The sequence below is a fragment of the Hippocampus guttulatus genome, chromosome 10, assembly GCF_054856545.1.
Source record: "Hippocampus guttulatus isolate MCC_2025c chromosome 10, RoL_Hgut_1.0, whole genome shotgun sequence".
Taxonomy (NCBI): domain Eukaryota; kingdom Metazoa; phylum Chordata; class Actinopteri; order Syngnathiformes; family Syngnathidae; genus Hippocampus; species Hippocampus guttulatus.
The window spans coordinates 19,261,860-19,286,093 of NC_141270.1; the positions used below are offsets into that span (position 1 = coordinate 19,261,860).

At 41.5% G+C, this 24,234-nt stretch overlaps 1 protein-coding gene across 1 annotated transcript; it reads right to left on the bottom strand.

Moving 5' to 3' along the window:
• Positions 1 to 7,366: 7,366 nt before the first annotated feature.
• On the bottom strand, positions 7,367 to 22,914 carry LOC147199528 (inactive pancreatic lipase-related protein 1-like). Its single transcript, XM_086122015.1, has 13 exons — positions 22,840 to 22,914; positions 22,693 to 22,747; positions 21,305 to 21,449; positions 21,069 to 21,195; positions 20,049 to 20,183; positions 16,299 to 16,407; positions 15,965 to 16,084; positions 15,089 to 15,205; positions 13,190 to 13,308; positions 11,167 to 11,296; positions 9,895 to 10,009; positions 8,268 to 8,435; positions 7,367 to 7,480 (listed from the first exon to the last, which is right to left on the bottom strand). Exons 2-13 carry the CDS (start codon positions 22,745 to 22,747, stop codon positions 7,411 to 7,413), a joined length of 1,410 nt encoding a protein of 469 aa, XP_085978141.1. The 5' UTR covers positions 22,840 to 22,914; the 3' UTR covers positions 7,367 to 7,410.
• Between the last annotated feature and the right edge of the window lie 1,320 nt (positions 22,915 to 24,234).

Here is a 24,234-nt window from a genome sequence, read left to right on the forward strand (position 1 = left end):
AGGCCCACGCGGGGCAATTTTATTTTAATGTATATGTTAATCGGTCGCTACTTCACGGTTTTTCGTTTATCGCGGGTGGTTTTGGTCCCCATTAACTGCGATAAACGAGGGATTACTGTATTATAGTTTGAACTACTATTTTATCTGTAAATGCAAAAAATATTTTTTCCGGTAGAGCATCAGTTACTCGTGTTGACAACTAGCAGCAGTCCTGGTCAAATATTCCTCTTCTGTCTGAAAATTCTGTCCTATCACTTTTCTTAAAAATATATATATATTGAGAATAATTCCTGCGACTCCAGCAGTTTGTGTAGTGTTTCTTTCTTTATTTTTGGTCACTTTTTCAGGATTGTTTGGCCTTGTTTGTGTGTGGAACTTTTCACACAAATAAAAAAAAATTTGTTACTTGTTTTGTCACATGTACGATAAACATATAATTTATTTCTGCCATCATATTTTATATCTAACATTCAGTATTTAACTGTAATATTTATTTTGTTGAAAATAAACCAAAGTACTACTCCCCAAGTTAACTTCCAACAATGATTCACCGGTTGAACTACAAATTAACCACAGGAATGCACTGAATGACCATATTACATTTGTGCATCAAGAGTATTATTTTTACCGAAGTGGCACTAAGGAGCCACTCAACCCGTCACAGGGCAAGGTTGGTTTTAGCTTGGATGTGCACGAGTGTGTGTTTGTGGAAGCAGACTGTGGACAGGGTGAAGAGGTTGCATAGGCATGGCCCATTTTCCTCAAATAGCCATCAAGAGAGAGCAGTTGCTACGGTAAACGGGCGGCACCCGAACTCTCCAAAGGGTCCTTCACTCTACTGCTCTCCCACATCTATTCTCTCCTTTTGATCACTGCATGATTCAGTGCACTGTGGCCACCCAGTGAAAATCTATAACAGGGAGACTGACTCACTTTTTAAGGCTTCATTGTCTGGGAGAAAAAAAGACAAGGGTCAGGGAATTAATATTTGTCTGGATTGAATGTTTGTTTAACCTCCCGAAATTTTGAGGTAGTCTGGAATACATATAAAAATGTACACAAACAGCCACCACTAATGATGGCACCAAGACGAATTAAGACTAAGTGCTAAAACTCACTGAACTGTCATGAAGACTGAGACAACTCAATCATCCATCCATTCATTCTATACCAATTATACGGGGTCAGGTTGCAGGGGCAACATCTTTAGCAGGGAAGCCCAGACTTTCCTCTCCCCAGCCACATCTTCCACTTCATCTGGAGAGCCCAATGTGTTCCCAGGCCAGCTGGGAGACATAGTCTCTCCAACGTGTCCTGGGTCGTCCTCTGGGCCTCCTGCTGGTGAAACATGCCTGGAACACCACATCAGGGACGTGTCCATGAGGCATCCTAATCAGATGCCCAAGCCACTTCATCTGGCTCCTCTCGACATGGAGGACAAGCCGCTTGACTCTGAGCCCCTGCCGGATGACAGAGCTTCATCCCTGGGGCCTTCTGCCGGTGGGACATGCCCGGAACACCTCACCAGGGAGGCGTCCACGAGGCAGCCTAATCAGATGCCCAAGCCACCTCACCTGGCTCCTCTTGATGTGGAGGAGAAGCGGCTGCATCATGTAATATGGCTCTGTGGACCTAAACTCGCTAGTGTAGCTCGACAACTTGATTGAAATCAATGATTTCCATTTGGCTATTAGTGGCTAATGTGATACATTACACAAGAAGTGTCACGTAGCAAGGTGGTGGTGGACCCCTAAAAGCGGGCAGGAGGGAGGGGCAGGGTGTATTTGAAGAAGTGTATTGATAAAACACAGAAAACTAAATCCAAAACAAAGTCATGAAAACAAAACGAATCCAAAGTAACAAACAAAAACCATGGCAGAAACTAAAAACTCTCAATAACAAAAACATGACTGAAACAAACATGACAGTAGCATACCAACAGCCACAAACAAACATGACAGCAGCAAAAAGCAACAATGACCCGACACTGAGTCTTCGGGCAGGAGTCCTTTTATACAACTAATAATTACATAATGACCAACAGGTGGCACAGTAGGGCTCCCCCTGCAGTTGTACACCTGTTGGTCCCAAACCAAATCATGACAAGAAGAATGGAAACTGCATCACTTATATTGAGCCCATCCTTTGAAATATGATTTACTGTACAACATTCAGTTAATAAAACTAATGATTGTAGACGATAAAAAAAGCCATACACATTGACCTGTGTTCTGTAAAGAAATTGATAAAAGAAAGGACTAAAATCGAATTGAGACCCTAAAATCGAAAATCGAATCGAATCAAGGATATGGAGAATTGTGACACCCCTCATAATGACGTCTGACTTCTTGAGCAACTTTCTCATGTCATGTCAGATATGTCACGGTGCTCCTGTTCTCAACAAAAACATTCAATTTCTTGTTTTTCCTGAAATTGGCTGTTCTCGTCACCAACCTCTCTCTTTACGGCATGTGTTGAAAAAACATGACTGGGACTTGGGATACAAGATATATTTTCCTTGTACTTGGTGTCACTTCAGCCAGAGGCAATTTTAAGGTCTGTTGCGGGCCCAAGGAGGGAATAACAGCGTCCCCACCTAACCAGTGTTTGTCAACAACTATTGTGAACAGTAAATGTTTTTCACATTTTTTTTAATCTGATGGCTTGTCAAAAATATTTAAGGTCTTTGACATTTTTGCCCCGGCCTGGTGGTTGAGTTAGAGTTAGAGTGTCGGCCTCACAGTGCAGGGGTGCAGGGTTCGATTCTGGCTCCAGCCTTCCTGTTTGCACATTTTCCCCATGCCTGCGTGGGTTTTCTCCAAGTACTCCCGTTTCCTACCACATTCCACAAACGTGTGGCAGGTTTATGAAACACTCTAAATTGTCCCTAGGTGTGAGTGTGAGCACGGATGGTTGTTCATCTCTGTGTGGCCTGCGATTGGCTGGCAACCGGTTCAGGGTTTCCCCCACTTGCTGCCCAAAGACAGCAGGAATAGGCTCCAGCATGCCCCGCGACCCTTATGAGGATAAGTGGATCAGAAAATGGATGGATGGACATTTTTGCCACTTCAATACCTTGAAGTGAAATCAAACTTAGATACGGCCTCATTGTTGGAAAAACAGGATACACCATGTCTTGTGCATCTCTTATATTGTTTTCCTCTTTTGAAGACGACACCAACAGCTCAGCGGCTAAAGGTTACATTTGTTGTGCAAGCATTGCCTCCGGGTGCCATTTTTCCTTTGCCACCTACATCCTTACCTCACCTAATTCACGACGAGTCGATAAAATGTTTTGTTCGTAACAATGCCACCCCCAACGCTACTGGCTTAAAGAGCGGAGAAAGGAAGTGCTGTCATTTGGAAATTTTCTCTGACAAACACACATAATTACAGGAATTAGTCTGCTATTTTGTCATTAGCCTTCACTTTCAATGAGCCAATAATGAAAAGAGAAACAAGACTGTGAGACAAAGACGGACGTCTTTAGAGGATTTCAAGACACCCCCGACGCCACCTCTTAGCCCACACATTCACTTTGCTGTTTTATTAATATTATTAATGTAGTCAGACTTGAAGCATGGAAGCAAGGAGTTTCTTCCTCTGATTGGTATTGTGTGAGCGCTGATGGCTCGGCTCGGAGTGATTTTGTTAGTGCCATGATGAAAATGGCAGCTCGCCTTTTTAAAGCTGTGTATTTGCAAATGTGATTACAGGGTGTGCGTTTAAATAAATGAAGCCAAAACAATGACGCACAATCAGGACTTCATAAACCAGCGAAAGGCCACGGACAGATTAATGAGTGCATTGCAGACGCGCTCACAAACGTGCCAGCGCAAGACTTTGGAATTACACATATATGTGACACGTTGTGCATTCAAAGAGCAGGTGAAAGCAGTGATCTCACCATGTAATTTGCTGTTGATTTTGTGTTTGCATAAATGGCACATGATGTCTCTGCATTAATAAGGGTAATATTTACCCTTTCCTTGTCTTGACAGGCCTTGACAGTGACAACAAGTATGTCAGCAGTTTGAGATCTCGAATAAAACCCCTGGAGTGTGACTGCAGTTACTTTTTTAATAACACAACTGAGACAGTTATTATGTCGATTTTTGGATGAAATTGTTTATTTCAAACTTGTGATTGAAAAAAGTTGCACTTACTGCAAAACATACGGTACCACCTTGTAAACTGTACAAATGCTTCTGACAAATGTCTTCTAATCCAGGGGTCCCCAACCTTTTTTGCCCCACGGACCGGTTTAAGTCAGACAATATTTTCAGGGACCGGCATTTAAGGTGTGGCGGATTAATACAACAAAATAATATGGTATGAGCTGCATGAAAACTGTGGTGTTTTCGAAATATAATAATAAACACAAGGAGCCTCTAATCTGGTCGCAACACTCTTATCGCTATGGTAATGTTTAATGCCTTCAAAATACGATACAACGCAAATTCAAAGTGCATGAAAATGACGACTCACCACAGCCCCGAGCTTGATTTTCCGCAACTAGACAGTCCCATCTCGGGGTAATAGGAGACAATGACACCTCAAGTGTGTGGTTTATGTCCAGTCTACTTTGTAATTTTGTTTTAGTCGCCGTTGCTGCAGAAACTCCCCACTTCACACAGGTAGGATGTCGGAAATAGCAACAGTGCTATTGTGGCGATTTCAGAGTATTCAGCCGTAACTTGAATCCAGTTGTCTCAAATGTATTTTTTAGGGTTGCCGTCATTTGCGATCTCCAAGCAGCTTTTTTACTCATTTTGCGGGCTTCAGCGTTTTGTTTTTGAGCGTCATCGGTCACGTGACCGAGAAGCGTGGCTTCACGTGAGTCAAGCGTGACACAGACAGATGTAACGGAGAATCCCGTAATTTTTCCAAATAAAACATCTTTCTTATTCCGAAATAAATAAAACAGGAATAAGGCAAGTTCTTTCTGTGCGGCCAGGTACCAAATGCCCTGCGGACCGGTACCGGTCCGCGGACCGGCGGTTGGGTAACCCTGTTCTAATCGACGATGTAAATTAGCATGACATAATCGCCACGTTCAGACATGACATAGCAAAAAAAAAAAGTTAAAATAATTGTGCATACGTTATTACTATTATGTTCGCACGAGGAACTACGTACTACATCGTGTGCACAGAATAGACAGCTGCTTCAGGGATCTTGTTACGAACACGCACAGCTGTAAGAAAGTGCGCACGAAGGAGTTCAAGCGCATGCACAGGAAATAGCCCTAGCTCCTTGCGGGTCACTTGACTGGAAAATCGAACGCATTTTTTTTCAAAGTTGAAATGCCGAAGGAAAGCTGCGCAATGGACAGGGACAGCGTGATCAATTTTTATTTTAGGTTTGGGATGAGTTATAAGGACATTATGAAAATCCTGGCATTGCAAGGAATCATTATCACCGAGAGTCATTTGAATAGGCTGTTGACTGCAAGATTGCGGAGGTACGATTTGGACACTGGGATGGATTTTATTGTTCAGCAACTGCTACACTCTGGGAGTAATCATGGTTATGTGGATGTATACAAAATGAAATCTTTTTCTTATAATATCACGATTTATGTTAGTATAAAATAAAAACGTCAAATGCAATAATTTCTGGGTCTTCGAAGGCACTGATTAGGTCAGTGAGAAGCGAGTCTTTGAAGGTGCGCTTGATTTGTTTACCCTTTTGTCCAATAAGGAATCAGAGCTACGTCATGTGCACGCTGTAAATATTTTGTGCCCACAAAGTCATAATTCGTTCACACGAACTAATAAGGCTGTGCACGCACAAAATAGTAAATAGTCTGCACAAATATGTGGTTTTTGCACAGTCATTTTTTTTTTGTTTTGTTTTTTTCCCCCCAAAGGTCATGTCTGGGGCTCCGACCCGATCCCACACTGCCCGCACACAAGGCTGCGACTTATTCGGCGAATGTGAAATTGTAATTGCGGAGAAATGTGAATTTCATGTCAAATCAGTTCAGTTTCTCGGATGCATCGTCAAAGAGGGACAACTCAGACATGATCAGTCCAAGAATAAAGAACGGTTAGAGATCATAATGGCACTCCAGGAATGGAGACACTGGCTGGAGGGCACCAAGGAACCGTTCACTGTTTACACAGACTATAAGAACCTTGCCTACACCCGAACAGCTAAAAGACTCAATTCACGCCAAGCCGTTCCCACCTCCACCTCGACAATGGTCCCACATCTCAATGGGCTTCACGACTGGTCTTCCGTCCTCACAAGGCAAGTCCGTAATACTTACCATTGTTGACCGTTTCTCCAAGTGCACTCATTTTATCGCTCTTTCCAAGTTTGCTTCGGTCTTAAAAACCGCCAATCTTGCTCATTTAACCACGTTTTCCATATCCATGGGATCCCGTTGGACAAAGTCTCAGACCGGGTGCCCCAATTTGTTTGTTCATTCTTTCCAAGTTCATGTTTCTGGAGCCCAATTGTATTCTGTCCGCAACTTTCCGTAAATCTGACACTCTTGGGGATAAAAAAAAAAAGAAGTGTACCGTGGAAGCTGCAAAGTCAGACATCCATAAGTGTTTTCTTACTCCACACCACCTGTACAACATCAAGAAAAAATTTTGTGACCTTTAGGCTGTAGCCCATTGTTATCGTCTAATCAAATGGCAGGAAAGCTCAGATTGTTCAAAATGGCTGCCGAGTACTGACTTGAAGCAGGGTGACTTTTTTAGCTTCCCCGCATGGACTCCTTGTGAAATGCAGAACTCATGTAGAAAGTGTTGGCCATGTGTCATTACAGTATATCTCAAAGAACTTTCTACCCGTCTTATATTCTTGGTTGAAATTTGAAAAGCAATCTATGGCAAGTCATTACAAACTACAAACTAATGTCCTGTTCCCATTTAGGTTGTGATCCGATTAAGAACAGAAGTACGGAAAGTAGCAGGAGAAATCTGTGGTTTTAAATCTTTTGCAGGATTCACCCATGTGTCCAATTTTTATTCCACCAGTGGGATACAATTGCTACAATTTTGAACAAGGTTTGGTTTCGTCTGCTGTATCTGCAGGCAGCAGTCGCTCATCTGTAAGGACGTGCGTTGTGGAGTCATAGGGCCCACGTTCAATTTCCTCTTTGAGCTACTTGCTGGTTATTGTTGAGGTGCCGTTGAGCAAGGCACTGCCCCGCCCCCATGGCTCTTTCACTCTGAATTTCTCCTTGCATGCCTGCGTATGAACAGTCTGGTCCTGTATGTGGTGTGAAGTATTAGACATACAGTGCAGTGTAAACTGAAAATTATGAGATGTATACGTAAGATATCATGTTGTCAGGCATCCACATTCATTTGTATATGGTGAATGAGTGAAGAAAATGGTAATAAACTGAATTCATGATATTTATTGATAGGCCACTTGCGTTAATCGTGATTACGCTTGGCATGGAAGCACAGATTGAATCACGTTCTCTGCGACGTTTTGTGTTCCACAGAAGAGAGTGCTGAAACAAAGCAAAAACAGACATTAACATACAATGTTTAAAGACTCAAATTGGCATTGACGTTGTAAGTGTATTTAACCTTATTCTTTAAAATGAAGAGAAATATTCACATTAGGGAAGCACTGACATGCCAAAACACATACATTCCATCCATCCATCCATCATCCGAACCGCTTGATCCTCACTCGGGTCGCGGGGGGTGCTGGAGCCTATCCCAGCTATCTTCGGGCAGTAGGCGGGGGACACCCCGAATTGGTAGCCAGCCAATCGCAGGGCACACAGAGACGAACAACCATGCACGCCCACACTCACACCTAGGGACAATTTAAAGTGACCAATCAGCCTGCCATGCATGTTTTTGGAACGTGGGAGGAAATCGGAGTACCCGGAGAAAACCCACGCAGGCCCGGGGAGAACATGCAAACTCCACACAGGGAGGCCTGTGAAGTCGACGTGCTAACCACTGGACTACCGGGCCGCCTACACATACATGTAATTGACTAAATAAAGATATTCAAGGAGGTTTGTGCCTGTTTCCTCCAACATACGAGTGCACTCCTTTGATGACAGTGCAATGCTGCCATCAACTGGCCAAACAGAGTACTTCAGCATATTTACTTGGAGAAAGGAGTTGAACTGCCAAAAAACGTGGCGATTCCAATCATCTGTTTTGTTTTGTAGGTTTAAAGAAAAGGTGTCGATGTGGGCACACACGTGGGAAAGTAAAGTGATATGAGAATGTGGGGATGTTTTCTCTTCTTCAAGTAATCACGTTTGTTTTTCTTACATTTTCTTGTCTTTTGCCCTCAGTAGCTCCACTTTCGACGCCCCATATTTCGGATTCAAGGGGTTGAGGATGTGGTTGTTCCACCGAAATTTGACTTCCTTTACGGGACTTACGTCAATCTCGGCGTCAATATGCACTTCGTAGACCTTTCCTGGCTTCATAGTGCCCCTGAAAACAGAAAGGACACGGATTTGAGGAATTGTTGGACTTTGTTTTGATGCTCGATATTAAATTTTGTCTGGGTCTTTTTTTCTTGCTACAATCGTTTTGACCTTTGTGTCCCCCCAAAGTCAGCTGGGAAAAGCTTCAGCTCACCCTACTTATGGCAAGTGGCATACAATAATCATATTGCCCAGAAATGTTCAAGAGGCAGCCATAATGAGGAGATATTGTGATTTAAATTGTGGTGACAAAACTGAACTTTGTAACCTCCTGCACTGTACACCTAGCGACCAGTTCAAACGGGTTTATATAAAAAATTATTATTTTTATTTTATTTATTTTATTTTTAATTTTTTTTTTTTTATTGCGCTCTAGCTTCCCCTCTGGTTGTGAAGTCTTGACCGTGGAACCTCTGAAGCCCCTGAAATCATACAAATCTGTAATTTTAATCTTTATATAGCCGCACCAACATTTGCATTTTGCATTTTTTTTTCTCTACATAACTTACAGTATAAGAACGTAAAGCATTATTTGGCACATTTAGCTTGTTCTCTGTCTTTTTTTTTTTTTGGGCAACATTTCACACAATGACCAGCCTTAACACGGACTGTGAAGAGGAGAACAACATGCAGAGAAGAATATAAACTGTTATAAACCTCCAGGAAGAGTCCAGTGGCGTCTTAATACTTGTTAAAATTGAGTGCTGTGTTGTTTTTTTATGTTTTAAACTGCATAGGTTCTTCACATTTGTGTGACTGGTGACAATTTCCGATAGTACTTCAGGCATTACTCGTGCAGGTACAAAAGATTAAAGATGGTGAAAGATTACATTTAGAATAAACAAATGACTCAGATGTGATCTCAGTTTTACTGTTTGGTGCCTACTACCATCTTTGTAACTGATTATTGCTTTATTGTTGTATATATGTTCGTTGCTTCATGTACAGCACTTTGTATGCAGCAATGGCTGTTTGAAAGTGCTCTCTAAATACAGTTGAGTTGAGAACGAATTGTTTTTTATTTCCATTTTAATTAGTTTCAAAATACAAACAAATCTGAAGTTGACCAGTGTTGTGGAATGAATCGTGTTCCATCTCAGTTTCAATAATAATAATAATAAATCCCGTGTTTGTTTGGTATTAGTCACCATTCATGTCCCTTGGGCAAGTCCCTCCTCAAATGGTAATGTATCTAAAGTATCTTGTTTGATTGATTGATCGATTTATTGCTTTGAATGTTTTCAGAGATCTTCCTCCAGACTGTAGACTGGCCAATGGCATTGTCGCATATTGACAGTCAAGACGACCTGAAAGAAGGCTTGGCTCAAAGCAACGCGATTCATGAAATCCTTGGTCCATTTTAAAATCCTACTTTTTAAAGCACAGACCGCAGGAAATTCGGGACAGTTTGTGATTTCCTGAAACAAAACTGATGAGAGCGTTCATAATTTTATGAAATGCCTTACATGTGAAGTCTGTATTCCTTTGTGCTGTCGCTTTGTCCGGCAAGAGCCACATACATGAAGCCAAGGTTAGACCAGCTGGGACCATCCAAAGTTAGCTTCAGATTGTAGCTGTAACCTAGTAACAAATTAATTTTTTTTAAAAAGTGTTCAGATGATCTCAAAATTTCAAAGTCAGTGTGAAATTTTTACTTTTTCTCAATGCTATTGACAATTTTTATGACACATTTCTAATGATGTACAGTATGTTTAAAGAACATTTGTCATGAAAAAACATTGGCACAACCAATAAACGACGTAGCACCTTAAAGTGATTTCCCATACCTGCTGTGGCTGTCAAATGGTTGTCAGTCACTGATCAATTAAGTAACATTGTGCATCCATCCATTATTTGAACCAACCGCTTTATCCTCACGAGGATCGCAGGTGTGTTGGAGCCAAGCCCAGCTGACTTGGTACACCTTGAATTGGTTGCCAACCAATCACGCAGATGAAAACCCATTCACACTCACAATCACACCTAAGGACAAGTTAGAGTGATCAATCAACCTTCAGTGCATGTTTTTGGAATGTGGGGGGAAATCCGAGTACCCAGAGAAAAATCCATGCAGGCAGTGGAAGAACATGCAGACTTCGCACGGGAAGGCCGGAGCACGGATTCAAACCCACAAGTCAACCACCGTGATACTAACATTGTGCATCGGATTGAAAAGTTCATGCTCGTCTTTCACATTCTGGGGAAAACCCCCCCCACAACTTCTGTTTTTGCACTTTTCGTTTTCAGTGTGACTATATTCTGCTGTAAAAATATCACATCGTCAATATCCCTGTCTTGCTACCTATGGATTCTTGAGCTTTGAGACTCTTACTTGAAGTCATTTAAACTTAAAATTGAAATGCTTAGCTCCTAAGCTGTTTGCCTCTGGAACTGTCAAGGCTGACATCAAAAAAATGTTGCCAACCATGGTTTGGTGTACAGTACTGCATTTGGGTTCGACACATACCTGTTATAGTATATATGAAAACAAAATCATTTCCTTTACAGCGACAATAACAATCAGTGCATATATGACACCTTAACAATGGTATTAAAAAGTTCATTATTGTGGTTGTCGGTTGAAGCGATTTGAAATAAACTGCTCTATTTGAGGCATCGCTATTGTGGACCAAATATGTTGTATTCTCATTTGAGTGTGGATGCTCATCGCCAGTTTTTGATAATATCACTATGTTTTTTACAATGGTCATATATTCTGGGTTCACCAAGGTACTTACGTGCAAAGGGTTTAGCATTGCCAGTGTTGAGGAAGTACTTTGTCTGTGAGGTCGTATTAGTCAAGGGGAACCTGTCCGCATAAAGGCCCATCAGAGGGCATTTGTCATCAGCGCACGGGAAACATTTTCCCTGGAAAGATAAGGCAAGGCAGCTTTATTTATTGAGCACATTTCACACAAGGGATTTCAATGTGCTTCACATCATCAAAAATACATTTAAAAGCCTTTGCAAACAAAAGTGTTGAAGACATTTAAAAGCAAAGTCTAGAAATAAAAAGTAATGTATTTTCCGCACTATAAGGCACACCTAAAAGTATTCAGTTTTCTCAAAAGCCGACAGTGCGCCCTATAATCCGATGCGCCTTATGGGTGGTGTTACACAGTCTCTTTCTATTCCCCATTGAGTTGTTTCCCTGTTAGTGTTCGTATGCCATCTAGTGGTGATTATTAGCAGGAAGCAATTATAACCTAAAAGGTTTCTGCCCGACACTCATTGGCAGGAGGAGTATCATTTTTAACCTGGATTTAAAAGCATTTACACTCAGGGCTGACTTGATAAGAACATGGTGAGGTGAGTTAAAAGGTAGGGTTAGTCATCGATTAACGTCTTTACGGATATGGTGTAGCCCCGCTGAAGCAGAAAAGGGCCTTTCTGTCTTGGTGTGCTGCACAAGAATGTATTTTGCAAACACTAACTGACAAAGTCATCAATTTATTTTCTCCATGTATTGCATGTACAGTAACTGTGTGGGAACCCAATGGATTTGTTTTGCCCAGCATCTCCCAGCTTCGAGGAATAACACGGAGCGTACACAATGCTGGCTTTGATCAAAGGCAGGATAAAGTGCCATTATCACCAACAGCTGCAGATACAAGTTGTCCCAATGGAAGACACAAAGGAAGCCTGTTTATATCTCCCCTCTGCTGCAACAAAAATCCAACCTCACCGAATCAACTTCTAAAAGCAAATAAATTGTTCACAGCCGTATCGGTGTCACATTGCCGCAACAGGTGGTGGCTCCATAAACACGCTGCGGTGGACATACCACCCTTCCACTCTTCTCCAATTCTTTCACAAAGCTCGGACACACTTTTTACACGGGCAGCCAAAATGACACAGAATGAATCCAAGTATGGAGATGCATTTAATTTCCACATCTTGCTTTCTCCAAAAGAATACCAAGACATTTTGGACAATTGTTTGCTTTCAGTTCCAGCATGGCTGTGCCTCAGGGCAGTAGCTATCACAGCACAAACCTATTCAACTTTCCTCTATTTTCATTTGTCTTTGGTGTAATGATAAGGTGACCAATTACCTTTGGCCAGTGTAAAAAAAAAAAAAAATCCTCATCTGCAGCTGATATCACCCCATATTACAATATCTAGTAATTACTTTAATGTTTCTATATTGAAAGTTCAAGTTACAAGGAATAAAAGTGAAAAAAACAATAAAGTCCTACGCTCACTGTCTGTGGTTGGAGAAAAGTAGATGCTTGCAGATATTTTACACACATTTGCAAATACCGTACTAAACAGAAAATGAATTTTTACAAGAACAATTCATGTGCTACAAGGACTTGATTTATGTAATATATATGTGGAAGAGTTCGTGGTCATTGATGAAGAAGCACTAAATAAATCTATTGATTATTTTGTTGATCATTTGATATGACAAAAGATACAATGTATTGGGCATGCTCGGTTAATGACGATCCCTCGCTAAGGGCATTTTGTGGCATAAGAACATATCAGCACGTGGCACAAAACACACTCAGTTACGACTGTGCTGACTGCTTTTCATTTGTTTGCTTTACATTTATAATCTACAAGTTTTTATGCCGATAATTCCTGTAGGTATGATTTTACTACTGCACCAAAGCGTGCACCGATTTACTGTCTGTACACATTTGGGTCAGGTTAGGTTGCTGCTTTAAAAATCTAACTGTGCCATAAACAGCGCACCCCCTGGAAACAGTCGGTAAGCGTTATCCGTTAATGGGTCGGTTTGAGTAAAAATACTTACAGCTGCGAAAGTGGCTGCATCGGAGCAAGGGAACCCAACAAAGCCTTGAGATTTAAGCATACTCTCCTCGTAGTACTGGTAGGCACGGATATGATTGCAGGCATCAAACCTTTTCGTACCTGGCAGAGAAAAGATATATTAGAGCGCCGCGAGGGCAAAACAGTAAGTGAGTAAGTCGGTTTATTTCTTTTTGGTTTTCACAGTGTTTGAAGACTGCACATGATGACCAATTGCAAATTCCAAATCCTTGTCTGAAAAGGTCAAGCCTATTGATGGAGCTGAGGGACACAGGGTTACGACACTTCCTCATGATGGCGACTGAGGAAGAGTCCAGCACAAGTCTGGGAGTTGGGGAGGAGCAAATAGTGGTCCACTACCATGGTTTGGACTATCTAGCGAGTACTATCAGCGGGGTGGGGTGGACAAGCGAGTACCATATTTTCCGCACTACAAGGTGCACTTAAAAGCATTCTATTTTCCCAAAAGCCGACAGTGCGCCCGATAATCTGATCCGATTTATGCAATATATGGTGTCACAGTCTCTTCATATTCCCCATTGAGTTGTTTCCCTGTTAGTGTTCCTATGCCATGTAGCGGGGATTATTAGCAGGAACCAATTGGAGCATAAAGAGTTCTCCAATTGTCATGTGCATTCGTCAACGCACACTCAGACAGACAACTACTTTGTGAGCTCTGCACAGCCATGATGAAATGAAGATAACCCCGAAAGCATCATTAACTACTGACTTAATGAAGGACAAAGGAGACGAGCAAGACTTCGAAGGATATTTAGCCCCTTGTGGATATGAGCCCACGAGGTTTGTGTACCTTTTTTTAAAAATTGTCTTCGGAACTTTTGTCTTTGTCGTTTTGCCATGCCATTTGTATGTATGTGTTTCATGTCCGTTTGTGACTAGTTCTCATGGTTTTGTTACAGCTACAGCGGTTGTGAAGGCTCAAAATAACTCAAGTTTGTTGGATTGTATTGTATTCCCTTTAGCATCCCTCCATCTAGTGGATGCATCGCGCAACCGCAGCCACTATGGTAGCTTCTATTCTATGCGCTTTACACTGCAGTGCACCCTATATATGAACAGTTTTAAAATAGGCCATTCATTGAAGGTGCACCTTGAATCCAAAGCGCCTGATAGTGCAGAAAATACGGTACTATCACTGGGGGAGACGAGCAAGTGCAATAACGGGGGGACAAGCGAGGATTAGCACGAGGAGGACAAGCAAGTACTATCACATGGTGGAAACACGAGTATTATCACAAGGGTGACAAGCGAGTAATATCACGAGGGGGACAAGCGAGTACTATCGCAGCGTTCACACGACACAATATGGCACGATTGGAGTAAACACTCCCAAATTCCCACTGCCTTGGTACAGCCCAAATAAATACTGTAAATGAATGAATCAAAACAAAGTATGGCAAAGTTCCTTAACATACGATTGAATAGTGGACACGAATGAAATGGATCGATGATGGTTCTGGTGAGGAACTAATTTGGATGCACTAATTGAGAGGCAGTTGTACCTAGGACACGTGAGGAATTGGGGCTAACAAAGAACAAGTCGATACACACGAAACACCCAGCCCAAGGTACTGACTCAGCACAAAACATAAGACCCCTCAACCCCTTTTTTTAAAAATATTTTCTCATCTCGTTGCAGCAACGATAATTAATTGATGTTGTGAGTCTTAAGTCACAACTTCAATGTTGTACTTTTGTGGACCCGTTGGATTAACTGTACATAACAGTATTGAACATGATTTGTTGGCTTAAAAACAGAAAATAAAAAGAAAAGACAAACTCATCATTTTCTTCCAAGTGAGCCCATTAAGCTCCCAGCTCCTACGAATATTTTTGTGTTTTGCATGTCAGTTCAATTTACCCTCCCAGATAGCATCCAGGTCTGTTGGATTGCCTTTGTTTGCTTTGCAGCCAGGCATCAGCTCTCCTCCGTTGGGGTAGAAGTCAATATGGCCAATGGGTTGGGACATCCCAAGACCTGCGCGTTTGAAAAAAATAAAAATAAAAATAAAAATAAATAAACCAAGATCAATTACATTTTAGAGCAGTGTAATTATTCATCTTTTTGTACATGTTTTTTTTATTTAAAAAGAATCAAAAATTTCTTTGGATCAAGACATGAGCAGTAAATCCCGCACACAACAGAAGTCAAGGAAGACAATTTCAAATCCAATGACTCCTATCATTTTTTTTAAAGCTGCCATTTTTCAGGCTGTGGCTACAAGAAGTCTCTAAATACTCTCTAAAAACAAAAATCGCAAGAAGCGATGTTAGAAGTCAGATCATCTGTCTGTGCTTTTCTGAGTCTCCAAAAAAACAGTTAGGAGCATGAACCTTCAGCTTGAGAGTCCCTGTGAAACCATTCTAAAGATTAGGAAGGAAATTTAAACTTGTCTGACGTTACTGTTAAAGTGTTACATATCATTAAACATAATATCCATCCCACCGGGTAATCCTATCGCAATGTGCAGATTTCTATCACAACACATTCTCATCTCTACCAAATGTGTCTCTCGCAAACCTGTTGGTTGAGGCAGAAGTTAGGACTCTTTAATGTATGAATACTGTGTTATGAGTATGGTTCTTATTCAATATAAAGTCTGTTTGAACTTGCGCAAAAAAGCTGGAATGACGTCACTAAATTAAGTACACACATTGTGCGAGTAAATAGATTCATATTTATCCAATCCATAAATCCAATGTCCACTTTCATCATTTCTATCAATGATTTCGGTACCAAGTTTAGTGCCGAAAGGATGTCCGTCAGTGTGAATGACATCTACAAAGGTGGCATCAGTTGCGTCCAGGCGCACTGCTGCATCTGTGTCATGGAAGTATGGCTCAGTTGGGTCCAGTCCTGCGGAGTGACCAAAAAAAAAAAAAAAAAAAGCAGATCATGACACACGCTGGCATTGCTCTGGTTCTCTTACTCACAAATGTTGGTATTACCAAATAATTTTAACATGGACAGGGACTGCCTTTTAGATGAACAAAATGCAGAGCATGTCGGTGCATGTATAGATCTAAAAAAAAAGAAGCTAAGAATGGGGTTGTGTGTGCGTTGGGTTTACCTGTGATGCGTGCAAGGCCGCTGATTTTGCTCCCAACTTCTCCAGCAACATGAGCGCCAAGGCTATGACCAATAATTTGGAACTGATTCACTGTCTGCTTGTAGTTGCTCTGGCCAGGAAATATGTTGAAGTTAATCATACTGTACCACCAGCTGTTGACAACACAATGTTGTTGAACCTTTCTTTATGCTTGAAAATCCCTACATTTTGTTTTGCAATCAAATTTGGGATCAAGCATACTTCTGTAATGTATGCACAGTGTTGAAAATAAAGATGTAAATTGGCAGAACTCAAATTGATTTTGATGAAATAGAATTGCTGTTAAAAGTGGGTAAATCCAGCCATCCAAGTTCAAAATACTGACATGTCGTAATGTTTTATGTAATATTTTATAGAATGCTGTATATTCAGTATTCGTCATGATAGGTTTATATAAATGCACGCACTACCCACAAAAAGTTAGGGATGTTTGGATTCCAGGTGAAATTTATGGAAGATGTAAAAAGTTCATGCGACAGTGATATCATATTATGAAAGGAGGACATTTAAGTAGAAGGGTGCACTGATGATTTCCTCATCTCAAATAATTCATTGAAACAAAAGTTAATGGTGGGTGTACCATAACAAAAAAAAAATCACTGTCTCAATAACTCGGCATGTGCCATTCAGCATCAATTACAGTGTGACAATGACGTCTCATGCTTTTCACAAGTCGACTTATTGTCTGCTGAGGCATGGCATCCCACTCTACTTGAAGGGCAACCCTTGGTGTCATTGAGGTTCTGGGGTGCGGAGTTTCGAGCCTCAACATGCTGACTCAGCGGATCCCACAGGTTTTCAATAGGACTCAGGTCTGGAGAAAGTGCAGGCCATTCCATTGGAGGTATACCATTGTCCAACAGCCGTTCCCTGATGATGTGAGCGTGCTAAGCAGGAGCATTGTTGTCCATGAAGATGAAATTAGGCCTGTGGTGTTCATGTCGGGGCACAATCACTGGATTAATAATGTTATTCGGGTAGTATGGGCTTGTCACTGTACCATTCACAAAGTGTAGGCCAGCTCTGTACCGACCGGACACACCTGCCCACACTGTAATACTGCCACCACCAAAAGCTCATCTGGTGACAACAGTAGCTGAGGCATAGAGCTCTTTTTGACATCTCCAACATGGTTGGCACCCATCATTTCTACTCAATGTTGAATCAACTTTCATCAGAGAAATGCACTGAGGGGCCACTGGTTCCTCATCTCGAGTAAATGCTCCCTGGCCCATGCAAGACGATGACGCCTGCATCTGGTGGTGTGGTCAAGTACCTTTACAGGTCGTCTAGCACGTAGACCACGCTGATGGAAATGGTTTCGAATGGTCTGACGTGAAACTTCGGTGCTCTCACAACCCTGGAGTTGAGTGGCATTCATCATCCGTTTTTTCAGGGCATTGTGCACAATGTAGCGTGGGATGTAGCCAAAGGATGTCCACTTCTACATCTTTCTGTGACTCTTCCAGTCTCTCGGTATCTCTGTTGCAACCGGCTAATGGCACTCTGTGACACTTCCGTCTGAGAACGTCCTGTTGGAAGCATCTCAATGTCACGGTACTGTTGATCCATTGTTAGGTGTCGTCTTGGACGTCAAAATGGGAACAGCATGATGACGGCGACTGTTTAAACACCAGCTCTCGTTGAACCACAACTTTTATTGGTTGATTCAAGGATCAAACACCTGAATTTGAATTTTGCCATGAACAGAGACAACAGCAACTTGTGCAAAAGTCCTGAAACATTTAACAGTTGAACATTCAATGCATTCATAAGCTTAGAAAAGGTCACCTTAAGTTCACCTGTAAAGATTTGAATGCATTTTATATTCGTCCTGAAATGCCACCTGAAAGCCAAATCTCCCTCACTTTTTGTGAGTAATGTGTGTGCGCGTGCGTGTGTGTGTATATATTTATTTACACGCACACTATCCACACGCACACACACACACACACACACGCACACACGCATGTTATCTGAACTGCTGTATCCTCACGAGGGACATCCTGGAGCTTAGGCGGGGTACACCGTGGACTGAGTGCCAGCTAATCGCAAGGAACACATAGACAAACAACCATTCATACTCACACTCACACCTAGAGATAATTTTGAGGGTTCAATCAGCCTGCCAACCTTGCGACTGACTGGTGACCACTTCAGGATATAGTCTGCCTTTCTCCAGTTTCCTCCCACACTCCAAAAACATGCATGGTAGGTTAATTGAATACCGTATTTTCCGCACTAAAAGGCGCACTGGATTATGAGGCGCACCTTCAATGAATGGCCTATTTTGTAATTTTTTTCATATATTGCACGCACTGGACTATATTGCGCAATCTACAATGCATCCACTAGATGGAGCTACAGGTACGTCTTTGTCGTCTCCGTGCCTTCTCTTCTTCCGTTAGACTCGAGAGGCGTTCATGACCACCTCCAAAAAAACGAAAATCAACGATTACTTCAATGAAACGATGAAAATGGAAAATACAGTCGTGCATCAAAACAGAAAATCACAAAATAAATTCTATAGCCCCCCCCCCCCCCCGACAGAATTGATTTTGGCATTTCCTTGAGCGTAGCCGCAACAGAACGATCAGATGTCAGTAAAATCAGGGAGACTGGACTGTCTCAGAAGTGTTTGTTATTTATTCCTTTGTTGTGTACTGTCTTCACAAACGAGGAAATCACAAAATAAATTCTGTAGTGGGGCTATCAAATTTATTTTGTGATTTCTTCGCTTGATTTTCTGTGTTGATGCATTATTTTCAATTTTCGTAGTTTCATTGAAGGAATAGTTAATTTACGTTTTTCCGAGGCGGTCAAGAACGCCTCTCGAGTCGAACAGAAGAAGCGAAGGCAACGGAGACAGACAAAGACGTACCTGTATTTGTTGAGACTGTGAAAACCATTAATAAAGTGTGCGTTTTAAAAAAACCAACACCACAATTCTCCTTTTTTTGGAGCTGCGACACAGTTCACTGAACCAACAGCAAGTTATAACATTGAGAGCATGTCTCCAGCAAGGAGCCATCTTGGGGTTGACATATTACCATAATGACCATACACAAGGTGCACCGGATTTTAAGGCGCCCCCGTGAGCTTTTAAGAAAATGGAAGACTTTTCGGTGCGCCTTATAGTGCGGAAAATACGATACCCTAAAACGTTCCTCGGTGTGACTGTGAGTGTGAATGGTTGTTTGTCTATGTGTGGTCTGAGATTGGCTGGCAACCAGTTCAGGGTGTCCCCTGCCTACTGCCCGAAGACAGCTGGGTTAGGCTCCAGCACGGCCGCGTCCCTCGTGAGGATAAGCAGATGAGAAAATGGATGGATGGATGGAAATCATTCGGTTTGATTGGATGACTTCTGTCATGTTTTGATTCATGTTATTTTTTCATTGCATATAGTGTTTTGGTGCTTTCTACCGTCTTTATTACCGATTTGTTTTACTGTTTATTGTATATGTTAAATTGCTCCATGTACAGCACTTTGCATTCAGCGATGGCTGTTTGAAAGTGCTCTATAAATACAGTTGAGTTTAGTTGTTTATCTGACATTGTCGTACTATTCCAAAAATATATTTGCCTTGTGCTTTTACCAATGTTTCATTCATTTAGTTCATGTTCACATCTCCCCTTAAATTTGTCATGAAAAATCATCTCTCCGAATAATAGTTTGTGCAGTTTGTGAGTGTGAAGGGTCAGAGAATGTACCATGAGAAATGTCATCATGAATGCCACCTGTGCAGCCAGCACTCTGCCATTATTGGCAGCCTGGGCATACTGAGTCCCCACACCCTTTTTCCACTCCACAGCAATGCAGTTCACATTCTCCCACTTCAGCATAACCTGGATATTGGAAGGAAGTTGTCATTTTCCTCAAGTGATATTAAAATTTTACTTTTAGGTATAAAGGGGGTTGCTTCACTGAAACGACACAACCAAACGTTTTGCAGAGTCTGCACAAAAGGCATGCACCACTTCACTGATTCATGCTTTAAAGACCAGTAGATAAAATCCCATCATATCATGAGATTTCCATAAGTGACAAACTGCACTTTACTCCTGCTGCTTTGTGCTGTGTTTTACGTTTTAAAAACCTGAATATAATTTTAAAATCTGAATACAGAGTGCAGTTTTGGAAAGTGAGCTCGTACACGCAAAGTTGAGCTTTTCACTTCAACACTGCTCTAGTTTTATTTAGGAAAAGGAATAATCCCCCCCCCCCCCCGCCCCCCGAAACGCCAATATGTTATGGGAATAGTCGTAATTGAAACACATGGATGTAGAATTCCATCACAATGGTAAGTAAACATTATTCTGAGATGAGCAGCTGTTGTTTTCCTCTCGAGACCAGCCAAATTATGGACATAGACAACTGAAATATGATGTAAAACATTTGTGGAGATTTATTTGTATATAAATAGCCTTGGAAAATATGTTTTTTTTTTAATATATTGACACCGTTTCACATTCAATTCAATTCAGAGAACATTAGGAAATGAAAGAAATATGTTAATGGTGTTCTTAAGAAATCTCTATGGTGGGTTAGTTTAATTATCAAGCTCATGTCCCATCATATCAAGATTTTTATGTAAAAATGTTTTGACTTTATTCTCATCTAATATATTACAACTTTTTCATGTAAACTCAATTTCAAACGGCATATATTTAAGCTGAGTGGCATGCAGTGAAATCCAAGGCCCAAATGGGTGACTCGAGCAGTTTTCTAACCTTGCACATCTCTTGTGGCCAGTCCTCATCTCCTTTATGCAGATAACCAGGAATGATGAATCGAGTCTTTCTCATACCGCCGTAGTTTGACGCATGGATGTTTGAGTCAGTCTTGATCTCCTGGAAGGTTCAGTGACAGTTTAGCAAACTGCTTCAGGGCTGGTAACTTGGTAAAGGAATCATGTTGTCGTATTGTCAAAAGAGAAAGGAATAAAAATGAACTCCTTGCCTGGTAGTAACGGTTTCTTTGGGTGAAGAGAAGGAAGCGGGTGCCTAACTTCTCAGCAGCCCATGGGAGGACACTGGCAGGTCTTTGGGTGGTTCCCCCCCATGGAGGCTGGTCATTAAAGCAACCAAGCTCACCGAGACAGACCTCGGCAGCTACACATATGGAGCACAAGCAGCTACATCAGAAATTTAACAGCATGCGGGAGTCCGTTTCTGGCCCTCAGTAGACCATCTAACCATCCGTTTTCTATACCCCTCAGTCTGTTTTGGTTTATCAGGGCACAGTCCTATTCCAGCCAACTTCAGTCAAAAGGAAGACTACATCACTGACTAGTTGCTAGGTAGAATAATCTACAACACAGCTGTCAACTCATTTTTGTTGCGGGACACTTTGGAGTTACGCCGTCCCTCGGAGGGACGTGACGACAAAAAGTGAATTAACGTTTCATCATCACATCGTATTATTACTTGTACACACACACAAAAATAAATTGATCGCTGACTAGTTTTGAAATCAGTCAACTATTTGTTTGTTGCCTGTTTAACTATTGTTCGAGTGAGTGTAAACAGGGTAGGAAAATTATTAGAAAATCTCAACATTATTTGTTACACATGACAATTTGGCATTTCGGTACAGATTTTAGCAAACGTCATGGAAGTGGACACCCACAAGTTGCTTTAGCGGGCTGCATAAAATGACATGGCGGACTGAATCTGGCCCACGGGCCTTGAGTTGGACACCCATGATCTACAATAATATACTCAGTGGAGTTACTTAAGGATAACTGAGAGCAAATTCTTGGGTAATGATGAATGAGTGAACACTTCTGAACCCAAAAAACTGCAGAAATTCCCTTTAATAATGGTAGTCATCATTAATTATGTTAATTTATGCAAAGACACTGATCATGCCAATGATTTCGCACAATAATTAGGAAACAGAGACGTATCAACATGCAAAACTTTATTGCTATAAATCTTTGTCAGTGTTCACTTTTTCAAATTATCGCTTTTAAAACATTCCTAGAAATTCACAATGTCCCATCACTGGTGAGCTATTTTTTGAAGTGGCTCATGGGCCAGTCATGCAGTCCTTGGGGGCTACCCGGTGCCCATGAGCACCACCTTGTTGACCCTCTGCACCAAATCCACTACTACAATGTCGCAAGTTTACAAACAGTCCAATGATAAAATAATAATAATCCAATGATAAAAAAGATATAATAATAAATCGTCTGAAAAAGAAAACATTCTTTACCTTTGATGTATGTGCAGTGAATCAACACATTTTCAATTTCTTTAAAAAACACTAACTTATTGAGATCCACCTGTACTATAAACAAACAAATAAAAAACATCATATCTTTCTGGCTCGTAAAATCAAGAGATAACTTACCATAAGATGCACCAGCAAGTAAGCAGAGCAGACTTAAACTCCACAATGGCGACATCTGACATTAAATTGACAGGAGATTATTTTGTTATTTGTTTACAAAAAAGTAAGTAAGTGATGAAGCAATGCATAATGATGGAATTCATTTACCGTAAAGTCAGGCAAGAAGACTGCAAAACAACACTGTCTTCAGTCAGGACTGCTTTAAATTTTGCAGCCAGATGCCTTAGTTCACATGAGCTAGTGGGAAACGGGCAGATGGCAGAAAACCTGGTCAACTTATACAACGTAATTATTCATGGGCTTCCTACATGTCTCAACCTTCTACTTTGGATCACAGTAATCAGTGTGGAGTGGAGAAACCTGTAGTGAGCACCCCCGACCCACAAACGTACATAATAATGCACGTAACATAGTCTTGCATCAATTTGGATGCACTGTATGCCAGAGTACCTTATTTGCTTGTATACAGTCAGACTTCTTATCTCCAGTTGTTGATTGAATGACTTCACAGAACCAGCAAAGAGTTTGTACTTCTAAGATAAGTCAAGAAGAAATTACAAACACAGAACATCCTATCCTTTGGTTTGCTGGTAGAATTATGTGTTTCCATGGAATTTGTGGTGGTATGGTTCAAGTGTTGAATGGGAAGGCTTTCAATTGTGGTGCCAAAAATCCATCCATCCTTCCATTACCTGAACCGCTTAGCCTCACGAGGGTCACCGGCGTGCTGGTGCCTACCCCAGCTGTCTTCGGGCTGTAGGCGGGGGACACCCTGAACTGGTTGCTAGCCAATCGCAGAGCACACAAAGACAAACAACAATTTCGGGTGTTCCATTAGCCTGCGACGCATGTTTTTGGAATGTGGGAGGAAACCGATGTGCCGGAGAAAACCCAGGCAGGCACAGGGAGAACATGCAAACTCCACACAGGTAGGCCAGAATCGAACCCTGCACCTCTGCACTGTGAAACCGACGTGCTAACCGCCCATAGTTATTACAGACTAGCTTAATTAAGTATGCTTAAAATAACCTGTGTGCTTCAATAAAAGTAACAAAATCGGGCCAGTTTTATTTGTTTCATAAATACAATACAATACAATACATGCAGATTTATATAGCGCTTTCACAACAGCGACAGCTGTAACAAAGCGCTTCACAAAACAGTTAACGTAAAGTAAAATAATAAACACAACACATAACATAAAACACGGACGGACAGTCGTGCAGTCCTAACCACTTTTCCGTCACACGCTTTGTTGTTTGAAGCAGTTTCAGATGAAAGAGGAGAGAATCAAAGTGTCCTTTAACCAGTGGATCAGAGACGTCATGCTCAAAATGTGCACACGTCGGCTACAAGCTAAGTTTCAAAGTCAACAAGAAGCTGTAGCATCCATTGACGAAAAAAGAGATTGGTTCACTTCTCCTGTCCCATGGAAATCCATTTCAATTCCAAGCGGCGACTCTCAGTTCCAAATACGCATCGGCGCTCTGCGCCAACGCTCCTCTCTCCTCATCCTCAACTTCAGCAGCCATCCATCCAGCC

Coding starts and splice junctions, on each gene's coding strand:
- LOC147199528 (XM_086122015.1), bottom strand. CDS start 22,747: ATGTCGCCATTGTGGAGTTTAAGTCTGCTCTGCTTACTTGCTGGTGCA. Junction 15,206..15,964: donor TCCTTTCGGCACTAAACTTG/GTACCGAAATCA, acceptor TCAAACGCGCAG/GTCTTGGGATGTCCCAACCC. Junction 11,297..13,189: donor ATGCAGCCACTTTCGCAGCT/GTAAGTATTTTT, acceptor TTATCTTTCCAG/GGAAAATGTTTCCCGTGCGC.